Raw genomic sequence first — 15,986 nt, 5'->3', positions numbered from 1 at the left:
ATGACAAGAAGGCAAAGAGAGAGGGCCCTTGCACACAGCCATATAACCCAGAATATCTGCTTTGAACTGAGTTATCTGAGTCCACACTCCAAGATATTCCAGCTCAAAGCAGAAAATGTGGTATTTTATTCAGCTATGTGTGGAAGGGGCCAGTAGAGGACCCTTCCAGAGCCCTGTATCCCAGAATATCTGCTTTGAATGGGGTTATCTGAGTCTACACTGCCATATATTCCAGTTCAAAGCAGATAAAGTGGAATTTTATTCAGTTGTTGGAAGGGGCCTGTATCTCTACATTTGGGAGTAATTTATTCCTGCTCCATCCATATGTTCATACCTGGAGACAAATAGGAGAACTCATCCTGTTTTGTAGTAATAGGTTGAATTCGAGGTGGTAATGGTGGCCTGTCAGTGTAGTTAAAATCTCTGTAATGTATCTGTGAGACTGTGTTGATTATGCTGTTATATTTCTCGTCATTACCACCCAAGCAATGAAGCTTTTCCTCAACTTTATTTCCTTCTTCTTCTGCTGCTGGTGTTGGTGCTTCTTTCTGTACTCCTCTTTCCCCTTCATCTTCTTCCTGCTCTGCCTCGTTGTCCATGCCTCTGTTCTTGATTTTCCTACAGGCTTCAGGGTGTTCTCTTGTGCCTGTTAATGTTGGGGAAGCTAGATTATTACTTCATTTAAAATACACCATCTGGAAGCATTTCATATTTTGCAGATTTTCACAGGAGCAACAGCAGCACTGCTAATAAAACTTTCATGAACTAATACAGTGGAAAGCTGTCACATCTATAACTCCAGTGGAGGAACATCTAAAATATTTATTAAATGACGGTGGAGGCTTTCATTAGATTCTATATCTTTGCCACACACAACATGCCCATATGTGTGATAATATTAGACTTTCTCCAAATGACTGGTAATGCAATGCTGTTTCCCCCCAGGCATCCGTAATCCCCTTCCTATTTTGAATGCCCAGCTTTGAATGCAGCACAGCACCTATGCATGAGCAGAGCAGGACATAAATTATGCAGCTTGTAAGCGTTTATTCTTAAAACACTGTGGCTCACTTACTGGTTGTTTGACACTTTTTTTAACTTGGAATAAGGAGGAGAAACTATCTAGACACTTTGAAGACACCAGATCCTGTCTAATTTTGGAAGCTAAGCAAGGTCAGGCATAGTTAGTACTTGGAAGGGTTATTGCTATGGAATATCAGGTGTTGTAGGCTATATTCAAAGAAAGACAATGGCAAACCACCTCCAAATACATCTTGCCAAGAAAGCTATATGATTGGGTTACTACAAATTGGAATTTACTTGGAGGAACAAAGAACAAGGAATGGAAATCTGAACTACATTTATAAATCAATATAGTATGGTCCCTGTATTTAAAGGACCAGTATCTCTGATTTCAATTACCCTCATCCAAAAATTATGTTCCTTAGAGGCACTTTTAGGTCCTCCTGCTCCGCCTCCTGTGGTGCAGCTGTTGAGCAGCTGCCTTAAATCACTCTGACCATGAGGTCATGAGTTTGAGGCCAGCCCGTGGCGGGGTGAGCACCCGTCAATTAAAAATAAAAAATAGCCCCTGCTCGTTGCTGACCTAGCAACCCGAAAGATAGTTGCATCTATCAAGTAGGAGATAAGGTACCACTTATAAAAAGTGGGGAGGCAAGATTAACTAATTTACGACCTGGTATGAGGAAGTGCCGTCAGTGTGGATGATGAAGCAGCTGCTCCCCCCTGTGGCCAGAATCGAACATCCCCTCAGAAGAACGTTAACTTGCCTCTGCGTGTGTCTCTCAGTCTCTGTTTGATGTGTTTATGGGCATTGAATGTTTGCCCTATGTGTGTTATAATGTGATCCGCCCTGAGTCCCCTTCGGGGTGAGAAGGGCGGAATTTAAATACTGTAAATAAATAAATAAATAAATAAATAAATCTATGGCATGCTTCTGCTGGAGATTGACCATAAGGTAATGCTGGAAGACCTAGAAATGTTAGAGAGCTATTCTCTCTAGGCGTTTTGTAGGCCCTCCAGTGCAATATTGCCTATGGTCAGAAAAGATGGCAACTGTATCCCAATAACATCTGGAGTTCACTGTTTCTCCATCTTGTTCACCAATGGGTACTAATCTAGAACCACTGACTCCAATTATAACCGATTGATAGTTTTGCTCTGAACTAATGGATTCACCTGTTTTGAATTCAACTTTATTTTCCTACAACAGATACCTTCCCAAACAAATTGGACTCAAATAAAGAATTAGGGTTTTTGAGGTGTACTCTGAAACTTCTATATATATAGCAAAAACTTCATGCATAACAGAAGATGTTTTAGGAGCAAAAAGGAACATGTTAAATCATCATGATAATTAAAAACAGGTAGCAAATTTAAAGGGTTTTCTGTTGTCATATTGATAAAAATGATTATTTTCTTACCAAGAGAGAATCTGATTAGACATTTTAGAATATTATAAATTTCTGTACTAGAAACTTACTAAATTCGTTACATTGAGATTTTGATTTTATCATCATCATCACATAGGTGTCATCTTCATCCTTCACTTCTTCCTCTGGACTATCTTTTTCCTTCTTGTCTTCATTTATCTGAAGAGATATACATATTAAGAAACATTAATAACAGCGCAATTGGATGTCACAGGTCTGAGCCATGCCATGATCTTATCCATTTTTTATTTCTATGTAAATTATTAGTATACTCACATCCATCTTAAATATAATGATAATAATAAACATTAATGTAGAAGAAAGAGGTGGGATGCAAAAATTAGATAAACATTATAAATATATTGTTAATCAGTCACAGAGCTACTCAAGATGATGTGGAATGCAGTTCTCCACAAATCCTCCTTAGCCATACCATGCCAGTCTTCCATATTTAATAACTTCTTAATGTCTAGCATATCTTGCGCTATCAAGATAATTTTAAGCCAAATACGCCAGTAAAGCTTTCTAATTCCCAAAATAATATATTTAAAACTATTCCCAAAAGCTCTTTCCCTTCCCACTACTGGTCCTAGAACCTTCTCACTATACAGGTGCCCTTAGATTCCCATCTTGGCCACCAGGTCTGTAGGACATTTTACTAACTTCAGCCCAATTTTCTTTTGAATTCTGTTTCTATAATTCAATATGTTAGATATCACTCCCAGTTTTGTATTATCTGTAAATCTGATAAGAATTCCTTCCCCCTGACTTCATCAGAATCATTGATAAAAGTAGAGTATTGCCCCAAGGACAGAACCCTTTGATATTCCACTTGCCGGGCTGTGGCGCAGCAGGCTAGTAACCAGCTGCAATAAATCACTGCTGACCGAGAGGTCATGAGTTCGAAGCCCAGGTCGGGTTAAGCCCCCGACCATTAAATAGCCCAGCTTGCTGTTGACCTATGCAGTACCGAAAGATAGTTGCATCTGTCAAGTAGGGAAATTTAGGTACGCTTTATGCGGGAGGCTAATTTAATTAATTTACAACATCATAAAAACTGCCAGCAAAACACGAGGAAAGGAATGAGGAAGTACAGCCACTAGTGGACAGTGAAGCAACAGCTCCCCCTGTGGCCGGAATCGTGAAGCTGGAAAAAAAAAGTTAAATGCCTCTGTGTCTGTATATATATGTTGTTTGTCTGTTGGCATCGAATGTTTGCCATATATGTGTTCATTGTAATCCGCCATGAGTCCCCTTCGGGGTGAGAAGGGCGGAATATAAATACTGTAAATAAAAGAAATAAACTTCCTTCCACTTGGAAGCTCAGCAACTAATGGTGACTTTTTCAGCTCAGGTTTCCAACCAGTTATGTATCCATCTAATGGTGTTTCTGTTCCGTAGTCAGATTACTAAATAAAAGTCATGCAGAATCTTATCAAATGCTTTGCTGAAACCCAGATAAATTATGTCCACAACCTTTCTGCCATCTACTAAACTAGTGACCTGGTCAAAAAAAGATCTAAGATTTTTTTGGCAGAATTTGTTCTTGACAAAGCCATGCTGATTCTTTCTAATCATTGCATTGTAAATAAGATATTTGCAGATGAACTCCTGTATAATTCATTCTACTATTTTTCCTGGCATTAAGGCCAGGCTGACTGACCTATAGTTTCCTTGATATTCTGTTTTGCCCTTTTTGAAGAGGTGAACAATCTTTGCCTATCTTCTGGCACCTCAACCATTTTCTAAGATTTCTAAAAAGTAGTGCTAAGTGGTTCTGTAACTACTACTTCTGTATCCTGGGATGAAATTCCTTGCAGATATAAATTTATTTAGGTTAACTAGGTAATTACTAACTCATTGGCAATTTTGATTTGCAACCTGGTTTCCTTACCAAGGTGTCTTTCCTGATGGATGAAAGCACACAGCCCACACTTTTTGGGGGGTGGGGGAGTGAAGCAAAATAGGTATTGTGCAGTTCTTTTTTTCCACTGTGATCTGTTAATATTTTGCATCATCGGATTGCTCTACCAGACATGGATCTACCATGTTATAGATATCTCACCCTTAAAGATACATCTAAGGACCTCATCCCATGAAGGGGGGGGCATCATATTACTGTGGTGTTATGTCCTGTTGTGTTAGAAAGCCAATCATATCATTTCTCAGATACCATCACATGCTGTTCTTTCTTTCATTTTCTCTCCAAATAATCCATTTTCAGATTTATCACAGGAGCAAGTGCAGTTTCTGCCCACTTCATTAAAAAAATCTGAAAAAAAGTTGGGGATACTTGACTTTCTCCTCCAATTTGCTACTCTTGAGTAAACCTGAGACACTGTTCTTAAACAAGACACTACTTTGGGGATAGAGTAGAGTCTCACTTATCCAACTTTCTGGATTATCCAACGCATTTTTGTAGTCAATGTTTTCAATACATCGTGATATTTTGGTGCTAAATTCGTAAATACAGCAATTACTACATAGCATTACTGCATATTGAACTACTTTTTCTGTCAAATTTGTTGTTAAACATGATGTTTTGGTGCTTAATTTGTAAAATCATAACTTAATTTGATGTGTAATAGGATTTTCCTTAATCCCTCCTTATTATCCAACATATTCGCTTATCCAATGTTCTGCCGGCCCGTTTATGTTGGATAAGTGAGACTCTACTGTACTTGACTTTCCAATCCACTACTCTTGAGGAGACAGGAGGAATTGTACTTAAGACAGATCTCCCTTCTCGAGGCTCCACTCCTTTGCTCCCAGTCTCACTACTTTCAACTGCAGATGTCAAAAAAAAGAAAAGAAAAAAAAAGGTAGCAGTAACACAATTTCTAAAGCCAAGATTACTATAAAGGAGAAACAGCAGGAAAAAACAAAGTGGTGATATCTTGCTATCACGTCTTTTTTAATTTCTAAAGGATAGAAGCACTACAATTACAAATCTCATGGATATTGAGTCAACAATAATTCTATCCTTCTCTGTTCTGTTTCTATGGCATCACCGGCTGGTATTTATTATCCAGTGGGACAGAGCCACAATGCCAAATTGCTTTTTTTTTTCTTTGTATTTACATTGCATTTTTGGTGTTTGATTTAAATCTGTGCAGTTGTCAGTTCAAGTACCAATTACATCATTTTTAGAACTCTACGGAGGGTTTTGTAAGGGGAAGGGTATCTTTTTAACAAGGTAGTACATTATGTAGTCACTGGCATTTGGATTTCAGAAACATTTTCAAGGCCAGAATTTAAGTAGCTTATGCTGGCACTCTCATTTTCATGGAAATTCGTTAAAGCCGAGCCATCTTTTTGATACCATGTAAGACCTTTCTATTCAGGCTGGCCTTGGAAGATGGGTTTTGCTTTCCATTATATTTCTGAGTTGTTCCACAGGAGAACTGACATGAACACAATGCTTTCCCATGTGCGCAAAAATACAGGAGAAGAGAAGGATAATAGTGTTGTCTTCTTTTGCCTCTGTTCTATGTTAGACCATTATTTTGAGTGGGATCAACTTTGTGAAATTAGTGCTTCACACTACAACTCTCAGAATGTCACAGATAGAAAGACAAGGTATGCGCTATTGTCCTGTACTATAGTTACAGATTTGTAACCTACTATATTCAGTATTACATTATGACATCCTCATATCTACGGGGATAAGTTCCTGAATTTTGAATGGCTATACAAAATAGCACACTTTATTGAAATGAAAGACATCTTGTCCAAGAATACTATGAGAGCCATGCTGAAAGACCTAGAAAATGCCTAGAAATGACATATTTTGTTAAACATGGATAAATGAAATGTGGAATACTGGTCCTTCTGATGAGGATCATATTTTACTATGTACTCATGATACTAGCAGTATTCTCATAATCAGAAATGCCTTCTGAATCCTAAACTTAAACAAAAGGAAGCTGCGGTGAACAGGGATCTGCTGTGCTGGCTATTGGGGTGCAGCAGGATGTTGTTTCCAGCCCTCTCAAACCAACAGGCCGGGTTATCAATATCAGAAGTAAGAGCCCATCACAATTCCTTATTTGCACCACAGATTTCTGGTGGGATGCAGCTAGAAAGATCATCTTGTCATGCTCTGATCACCAATAGAACAGATACTTATCACTTGTAGCAGCTGTTGGATGTTAAGATGCATTTGGAAGGATTGGACCAGGAGATTATATTAGTAATACTTTTATAAATACAATATATACTCGAGTATAAGCCGACCCGAATATAAGCCGAGGCACCTAATTTTACCACAAAAACTGGGAAAACGTACTGACTCGAGTATAAGACGAGGGTGGGAAAACCAGCAGCTACGGGTCAATTTCAAAAATAAAATAAATATTAATAAAATTGCATTATTTGAGGCATCAGTAGGTTAAATGTTTTTGAATATTTATATAAAACTGTAATTTAAGATAATAATAAAAATTTAATAAGATAAGACTGTCCAACTCTGAATACCTATATACTCAAGTATAAGCCGACCTGAATAGAAGCCGGCCAGGACCCTCACTTGAGTATAAGCCGAGGGGAGCTTTTTCAGCCCTAAAAAAGGGCTGAAAAACTAGGCTTATACAGTATATACAGTAAGTGTTAATTGAAGAGTGATATGTAGTCCTAGGAGTTGTAGTTTAGTGCAGTCTTTGGCAGAGAAGACTAAAGATCTTGTAAAACTGCAGTTCCCATGATTCATAGTATTGATGCATGGCAGTGAAGTGATTTCAAACTGCATTAACACTGTAGGTGCATTATAAGTAGGATGTCCATGATAAATTCAAGGATAAATAATTAAAAATGAAATTGAAAATAATCAGAGTAATACACAGACAAAAGTACACACAAGCATATGATGAATTCAGCTGGAAAAATCCACAGCAATCTTTCTTTTATCCTGGTTTATTCTGGAGACATGTTTCCTCAGGATTTTTTAAAGTAACTTTAACTATGTAACGCTTACTTGCAAATTAGAATGGATACATGCCCAACAATTATTTAGTAGTCTCTGTACAAACTGTTGTTTGACTAGTGTTTTTGCAATAGAATGAACACCATATCCACACTCTGGTCTATATGAATCTGGGACCGTATGCACCTTGGGCAAAAATGGTGTTCTTAAAGCCATGACAATTTCTGGATGATGTACTTCCCCATACTTCCACAAAGGAATGAGGCATTTCATCAAGTAAATATGGTAAAAAGAGTCTATTTTTATGGCTATTACTTGTGTTCTTTAGCAAGGCGACTAATAATAATAGCAAGGATTATGCAATTAAAAACTGTGCTTGGTAACAAACTTTTAAACAGGGTTCTGTTATCTTGTCATCATGTAGCAGCTTTAAACACATTTCTCTGACAACTAATTCCTTCTAGCTATTGAGCTGAAGGCAATGAAGCCTCCTAAGGTAGTGTTTCTGTGTCTAATTAAAACAAGGCACAACTCTTCAGCAATGTAAATGGGCCCGGATTCCCAAAAGCTGAACACATGGGGAAGTTTCTTGCGAAGAGACAGCTGTCTACAGTAAACAATAAGTAGGTTAGGAGATTCTTTGGGGATCCATCCTGCTGACAAGTACCAACCCAGCAGATGAAGCATTAAGCAATTCATATAAGACTGCCAAGAACCATTTTTAATAAACAATCAGCGCTACAACCTTGAGCTGATTGTTGTCATTATTTCTCCCCACCTTAGGAAATGTTCTCTCTGTAACTCTCTGAAGAAAGCTAACGGTGCAATCTTCTATAATTTGTCTGTTCAGATGGAAGTCCATTACAGTATTACAAAATTATAGAGTTGGAAGTGGCCCCATAGGCTACTGAGTCTGACCCACACTCCAGTGCAGAAACTCCAGCTAATTATCCCAAGAGTTAGCTGTGGATAATCCAGAAAGAGATTCCACCACTCTTAGGACCTTATCATGTGAACCCATTTCATTACAGTTGTGTTATCATTGATAGTGGATACATACTGTCTTGAGCAGATTACACATCTCTCTTCAGTAATACACTTTTGTGATAATCTTTTCATAGCGTAGGTGGAAATCCATCAGGATATTTAATGAGTCATGATTTGTTGCTAAACATTTATTGCCTTTGCACAATCAGGTTGAACATCACAAATACATCAGTTTTGTTTGCTTGTTTAAAGGCCAGATGGGAAATGACAGTTATTGTTTTGTCTACCATGTGTCCAATTCAATATCCCATAGATCTCACCTTGTATTTTCCTTGTGTCTTAAATCCCCTTTTCCTGACATCATACCATCAGCTAATAATGGCATGCCCCAACATCTCACCAATGAAAATTAGGACACATGAGGCCACATACCATCACACCATGGTCAAGATAGCAAACATTATTAATAAGGAAGAACAGATAAGCTTGGAGGGGCTACATCGGTTTGCTTTTGCCTGAGCTGACTGGGTAGGACAAGATTCTGCCTCCCTCTCTTCATCCCTGATAGGTTAATTGAGTGCAAACTAATTTTCCAATTTGAGCTCAGTTTACAGCACCTGAAGGAAGCTGAGGATAAAGGGGGAAAGTGGGAGGAGGAGAGAGAAAGTGGGACATTTTAAAAGCAGCTGGGAAATTGGGATGATAGAAGTTTAATCAGGACTGTTCTTGCCAAACTGGGACAGTTGGAGGGCATGTGGTGACAGATGGTGGGGAAGTATTAGTGTTCAACTTTCTCACAACTTCTAAATGCTATTTTGGATTTTGTAATGTTGCAATGATACATTCTGCAACATGTAAGGAAGAATGTTAGAAATATTTAAATGTAATTATTCTTTGACAGCCTCATGAAAATAATGTCAAAATAAAGCTCTGTGGCTAACTTCCAAGGAGAGAAGAGAGAAGAACATCATACATAGTTCCCATTTTGATATGTGTGTTATACAATAGCAATGCTAAGACAGTTCTAAGCATTTTCCCTTCACTGTTCTGACGAATGATAGATGTGGTAGGCAGGGTCATGAGCACAGAGAATAAATGAGCTCTCCCGTTGCAGGAAAAGACAAAATGAACAATTATTTTTATATAACACAGTACAATCATGATGAGTGGTTCCCTGACCTTTTTGCAGTTGACTGCCTGCTAGTGACTGAGATGAGTTTGGCAATTTTCAATAAATGAAGGTAACACATTATTTGTCTTTCTTAACTCAGAGAAACAGGAACATGCTTTTTAAAGGAGCAGATGAAAGCAAACCTAGGTTTCCTACCTCAAAATGTGTGTTGTGTTTATATGGCAGAGGAGGAGTGAGATTACACTATGTCATCTTCCAGACAATGTTTTTTCCATCCCGGCTAGCATAATCTGAGCCTCCCGCATATTGTAGAAGTTACAGAAGAATAGTCTGAAATTAGCACGGTGAATATTCACAAAAATTTAAGCTGTCAGTAAAAAGATGACCACATGACTTCATGCAAGTTCTCACTTCCAAACTTGTGAATACACCAAGGAGCACTTTGTTGTTAATCTTTTGATAGTTTGCACAAAAATGATTCTGTGAAAAATTACTATTTTACATATATGCATGTGAACAAAGAGACTCAGGACCTCTTTACACTGGCTGCCAGAATTGCCACATATCGTGGTGAATCTGGTGACTGCCGCTGGGAGGCATGGAGAACCTGTCGCCCCACACCCCACATCATCTGGCTTACTGGTGGGGCGATCCCATAGGGGGAAGCATCAACCTTATGCCTCCCCCCCCCATTGATCCAAGGTAACATGGGAAGCCTCCCATGTTTTTGCCATGGTGGCATGCTTCACTTTGACACCTCTTTAAGCTTAGATCCCCACCAGAACAGTAATATGTCATGTAATGGGAGCTGACAGGCTCCGTGCTTAAAGGAGTGTTGAAATGGAGTATGCCATTGAATTTTCCTCCATCTGATGAGGTTGGCAGTGATTGGAATTATGTTAGGTACATACAAATATATAAGTATTCCTTGTGTGGATGTCCATTATGGTGTGCTGCAGACATTGGTCTTCTCTTTTTTTCTCTACGGCCTCCACAGCTCCCCACAACATGCTATAATGTCTCGTAGAGCAGGCAGGATTGGAGAAGCATCTGGCTATGTCTCTGTTATCAGAGGCAAAATTATGATATCATCACTAAGATCTGCTTAATGTCAGCCAGGGGTGTCACTGCTGCTATATTTTCTAAGATAAATCTAAGATAAGTTAACTTAAGGAACATTACATAATATAAGTTTCCTTTTTGTCTTCTGGCCCTCCCCAAAAAGTCACTCTGAGAGTTCAGGAGTGCTTCCCAACAACATAAAATGGAAGGGAGAGAGAGTGCAGATCACCCTAAATCGTCTTTGAATCTTGAGGCTTGTTAACTATAAAAGGTAAAGGTTTCCCCTGACATTAAGTCCAGTCATGTCTGACTCTGGGGGTTGGTGCTCATCTCCATTTCTAAGCCGAAGAGCCGGCGTTGTCCGTAGACACCGCCAAGGTCATGTGGCCGGCATGACTGCATGGAGCACCGTTACTTTCCCGCCGGAGCGGTACCTATTGATCTACTCACATTTGCATGTTTTCGAACTGCTAGGTTGGCAGGAGCTGGAGCTAACAGCGGGCGCTCAAGCCGCTCCCGGGATTTGAACCTGGGACCTTTCGGTCTGAAAGTTCAGTAGCTCAGCGCTTTAACGCACTTTGCCACCGGGGCTCCATTTGTTAACTATAGGACCATGGAAAGAAAATCTGTCCCCTTTTTCTTGAGTATTTCCCATTCCTTATTCACATTGTTCAAGAGAAGCTTTAGAGGAGAATACTGAAACATACATTTTGTGAACTTTCTGGAGTTAACTTTTCTTATTATGTGTCAAACTGACATCTTAGTATTTTTATGAGCCTGACATTCTAGCAATGTGCTAACTGGATCTAGGCAAAACGAGAATGCACACATTATGAAAAATGTGGATATTCAGTGTGTGAAGAATATACAGCATTTTAAAATCTAATGCAAAATGAGCAAATGTGGATGGAACTCAATCAAAGTCAAAATGGAAAGAAAGAGATTCACACTCCTGATATTTACACACACACTCCCCGCGCTTTTTGAACCAGAATCCATGTCCTCTCTTACAGACTAGACGTTCCTCATTTATCAGCCCCATTACTCTGTTTTCCTCTTGTCTGGGCTTGGCCTATACATCATTGTCAGTTGAGTTGTTCCCCACACATATTCCCAAAGCCACACAGCTTGTGTTGTAAATATACACATCTACGCATTAAATACCATGAATTTCTATGCTGTTGCCAAGCAACCAGGCACAGTGGATGTACGCATTGTGCCTGCTCTACGTGAAAGTGCCTAATATGACATACCCAGAAAAGTGGCAGAAGAAAAGAGCTCTACCCAGCGGTGCTGCTAGGTAATCCCAGAGTGTAGCCCTATAGGTCCTTTCGTTCCCATCCCTCCACTTCATATAATATTGTGCTGCATGCAATGAAAATTTCTCTCCCTTACATTTCTACACTTGCATGTTTTGCAGTTGCTAAATTCATTAGGCAACATCAGAAGGCTGGTCTGTAACGGCCCTATAGCCCAAAGTGGACAAGAAGTCAAATGTGGACAGCCAGGGACTTCTAGCCCCTTATACAGGGTGAACCAGGTGGAAACAGTTCAGCTCAGGTCAGGTTGGGGTGAGCTCCCGCCGTCAGCCCAGCTTTTGCTTGTCTAGCAGTTTGAAAACAACTGTGTGAGTAGATAAATAGTTACTGCTTTGGTGGGGAGGTAAAAGGTGCCCTGAAAACATGGCAGCAAAAATCTGACCAGGAAAGGTGTCCATGGACGACAGGCTTCTCAGTGTGGAAAATGAAACAACAGCACCTCTCTATGGCCGAGTCAAGCACAGCTGGATGCTGGAGATGAAAAGAGGGAAGCCTTGCCTCTGTTTATGTGCTGTCTATCTCTGTCAATTGTATAACGGCATTGAATGTTTGCCATATATGTACCTATAATCTGCTCTGAGTCCCCTTGGGGAGATAGAGCAGAATGCTCCAGACAGAGTCTTGCAGAGACAGGGCAAAGGGGATGGATTGGTGCTGTGTTGTTTCCAGGCTTTGAGTTGGCACGTATTGGGCCTCCAAGGGGAGGTCACTTCAAAAAGGGAGATACAGTGGAGAAGGCCCTCTCCTATGGACTCCCACAATATCTTTCCCTACAGGTGAGACATCAATTCTTGGGCATAGAGAGGCATTCATATTCTTAAGCCCTATTGTTGCTCTATTGGGATCTTCCAACTGGGAATACACCCATCTTCTCTGTACAGGAGACACTACCAGATTCTTTCAGGGTCTTAATGGATCTGAATGGGGTGGGGGGGGGGGAGGAGTAGCACAGCTGAGGATAGCTTCACAGCAATTGTTTCTATACACTAGAAAAGACAAATGCCCCAAGCAAACTTCAGCTGCCCATTCCATCCTTCCAGCATCCAGCACGGTCATGGATGGCCGATAATCCACCCCAATCCCCTCCTTAAAACAGTGAAGCGAAACCCTTTTTTCATTTTGAAGAAAATAGACACTTCAGAATTTTTTCAGCTGTTTGGGTTGCTCCAGGCCAGGATTTCATAACACCTGTTTTGGATTCAATTGAGTTAGATTAAAAATGGCTTCTCTGTTTATTTAAATTGTATTTGTAGTGGTTTCTAGGCAAGAGTTATGTGAAGTCTCTGGATGAGTCCACAAATATCATGTTTGTTAGATTTTGTTTTCAGAAGCCTCTTTTTATTTTGTCTACAAACAATTCACATTTTTTGTAAATCCCTGGCTATCTGGGATGAGAAAGATTCTAGCCAAAAGCCATTCAAATTGAGAGTACTTAAAGATGGAGTGGAAGTAATAAAAAACATTTTTTCACATTTTAGAGCATATTTGAAAATACACCATGAGATATCTTGCAAGAGAAACTGAATACTATGGCCTGATGCTTATTGTTAGTCCCAACTTGAATAGACCAACAGAATCAGTTTGATTGTTCAGATGTTGACATTCAATGATTTGTTCAACGAGTCTATTCAACCACATAAAAAACAAATACCAAAAAAACTTATTTGCAGCTTTTTGTGCTTGTTACATGTGTTTATGTGCATGTGCTAAAGCTAAAGAAAGCAAGATAATATTAGCTCCACACAAGACTCTTTCACACATATTGGAAAAAATACAATGTTAAAAAGTACTGGTTCTGGAGATGAGAACTTTCTCAGAGACTGGAGAATCTGTGACAGGGTTTCTTGACCAAAATCTCAGCAAAATCACATCCTTAATGCCTGCTAAACTGCTCTCCTCCCTCCCTCCTTGCGTCTTACGTTGTATTTCCAAATTCCGGGCAAAAGACATTGTTTGAATTATTGTTCAAAATAACCTAGAATCAGAGCTTCGGAAATTATTTTTAAAAAACTTCTCAAACTGCTGTCAGCTACAGGACACAATGGGAGGGAGAAATACAGAGTGTGGAAAAAACACTGAATATGAGGCTAGACACTCTCTAGGAATTATTCTCTCTTTCTCTTTTCAGCAATGGCAGTCATATCTTTGGTTTGAGCACAGTGAATAATGAGAAAAAAGTCAGACTAAATTATTAAAAATAGTTTTTTTAAAACTCCCTGACTGGGCTTTCTAATGCAACTCATGTTTTCAGCGTTTTCCCCCTCTCACCTCTTCATCTCTTGTTGCTTGTTCATTTACAGCCACCCAATTGACCATTTTTTCCACCTTTCATTGACCAGGCTGACTCTGACTAATATTACACTGAAACCCCAGTTCTGGATATTAAATGTAAAAAAGCAACATCATTCTAGCTCAGTGCTTTTAAACTTTTCCACTTGGGACCCCTTCTAGACCAAGACATTAATACATTACTCTGTGTATATAGGTACAAAAATAGGTATAAAAATCAAACAAGTACTGATACAAATCAGCATTTGCAAAGCTTGCTAAACAGGCTGATTTTCCTTTTTCTGAAGTACAGCTTCTGCAGAGTCTACTGCCAATGCAGCACAACAGATCAATGTGAGGTGCTGCAGGTTTCTGTCTCAAGCCCGGTGCTGTTCAACAGCTTTTTAAATGACATGGGTGAAGGTTTAGGGTCTGCTTATCAAGTTTGCAGATATTGGGAGTGATAACACTCCAAAAGACAGGATCAGAATTCAAAATGACCTCAACAGATTAGAGAGCTGGGCCAAAATGAACAAAAATAATTTCAACAAGGAGAAATATACTACACTTAGACAAAAAGTGAAATGCACCGATACAGAATAGATGATGCCTGGTGGCTCAGCAACACTCCATGTGAAAAAGATCTTGGAGTCTTAGTGGACAACAAGTTGAACCTAAGCTAAGACCCTATTGCTCCAACCACCTCATCACAAAGGGCTAAAATTGGTGGCATGCACCAACTCTGCTTTCCTTCATCCACAGAGTCAGTGAGGAATCATGTGATGGGAGAGGCCGGCTCTGTGGTGACCTGGGTTAAAATCAGCACATGCCTCCAATTTTAGCCCTTTGTGATGAGGTGGTTGGAAGAATAGGTTCAAACTACAGAAAATGAAATTCCACCTGAACATTAGGAAGAACTTCCTGACTGTATGAACTGTTCAACAGTGGAACTCCCTGCCACTTTCTGTGGTGAAAGCTCCTTCTTTGGAGGCTTTTAAACAGAAGCTGGATGGTCATCTGTTGGGGTGCTTTTATTTTGCTGTTCCTGCATGGCAGAGGATTGGCCTGTATGGCCCATGTGGTCTCTTTCAACTCCATGATTCTATATAAATGTCTAAAACAGCCACTACATGACATTCAGAAAACTTTGATTGCTGCTAAATTTTTCATGACCCCAGCTTTGAGCTATGGGGACCCCATTTATAGCCAGGACCTACAGTTTACAAAGGAGTATTCTACCTCCCTGCAATAAAACATGATACCAAAGTTACCTGGTTCCAAGTAATATATTAATTCCACGTTCCATTGGTTAGACTAAGGGTGGAACTTGTATTCTTAAATCACAAATGGACTTTTCAGACACATACCTTGAATGCAATTAACCAGCCAACTGAAAGGAAAATGCCTAGCATTGAGGCACAACTGTTCAGAAGAAAAGAAACTAACATTTGAGATGAATAATTGTGTTTTAGCATTAATGATCATTTAAAGCATTTTAACACTAGATTCTGAAGGAAAACCATTAGTTGGAGCTGAGCTTCTCAGTAGCCAGCAGTTGTGACCTTCTGCAACATTATGTTCCTTCTGGCATCTCTGGTATAATTACCTAAACCATATGGCTTTATACCAGGCTGCTGGAGATAACAAATGAAGGATCTTAGTTTCAAGCATATAGAAAGGCAATCCATCACTCAACATGGTTGCTACTGTTTTTGTTGTTGATGTTATTGTTGCTAATGGCCCCAGTACATTATTCCATCTTGTGCCACAGATATAAATTTCTTTAACAGCAATCTTTGGATTCCTTAGATTAAGTGGTTGTATGGGTCACATTTGCAGTGTGT

At 39.5% G+C, this 15,986-nt stretch overlaps 1 protein-coding gene across 2 annotated transcripts in view; it reads right to left on the bottom strand.

The window, feature by feature from the left end:
• Positions 1 to 15,986, bottom strand: part of bank1 (B cell scaffold protein with ankyrin repeats 1) — a 188,610-nt gene that overhangs the window by 47,902 nt on the left and 124,722 nt on the right. For both annotated transcript variants that reach the window (XM_008118265.3, XM_008118264.3), the window contains exons 8-9: positions 2,504 to 2,612; positions 335 to 646 (exon numbers count right to left, since the gene is read on the bottom strand). In XM_008118265.3, coding sequence (XP_008116472.1) covers positions 335 to 646; positions 2,504 to 2,612 — 421 coding nt within the window. The remainder of the gene's footprint in view (positions 1 to 334; positions 647 to 2,503; positions 2,613 to 15,986) is intronic.

This window comes from Anolis carolinensis, chromosome 5 (assembly GCF_035594765.1).
Source record: "Anolis carolinensis isolate JA03-04 chromosome 5, rAnoCar3.1.pri, whole genome shotgun sequence".
Taxonomy (NCBI): domain Eukaryota; kingdom Metazoa; phylum Chordata; class Lepidosauria; order Squamata; family Dactyloidae; genus Anolis; species Anolis carolinensis.
The sequence above is the reverse complement of the archived record's forward strand: the minus strand, read 5'-3'. Positions and strand labels throughout refer to the sequence as shown.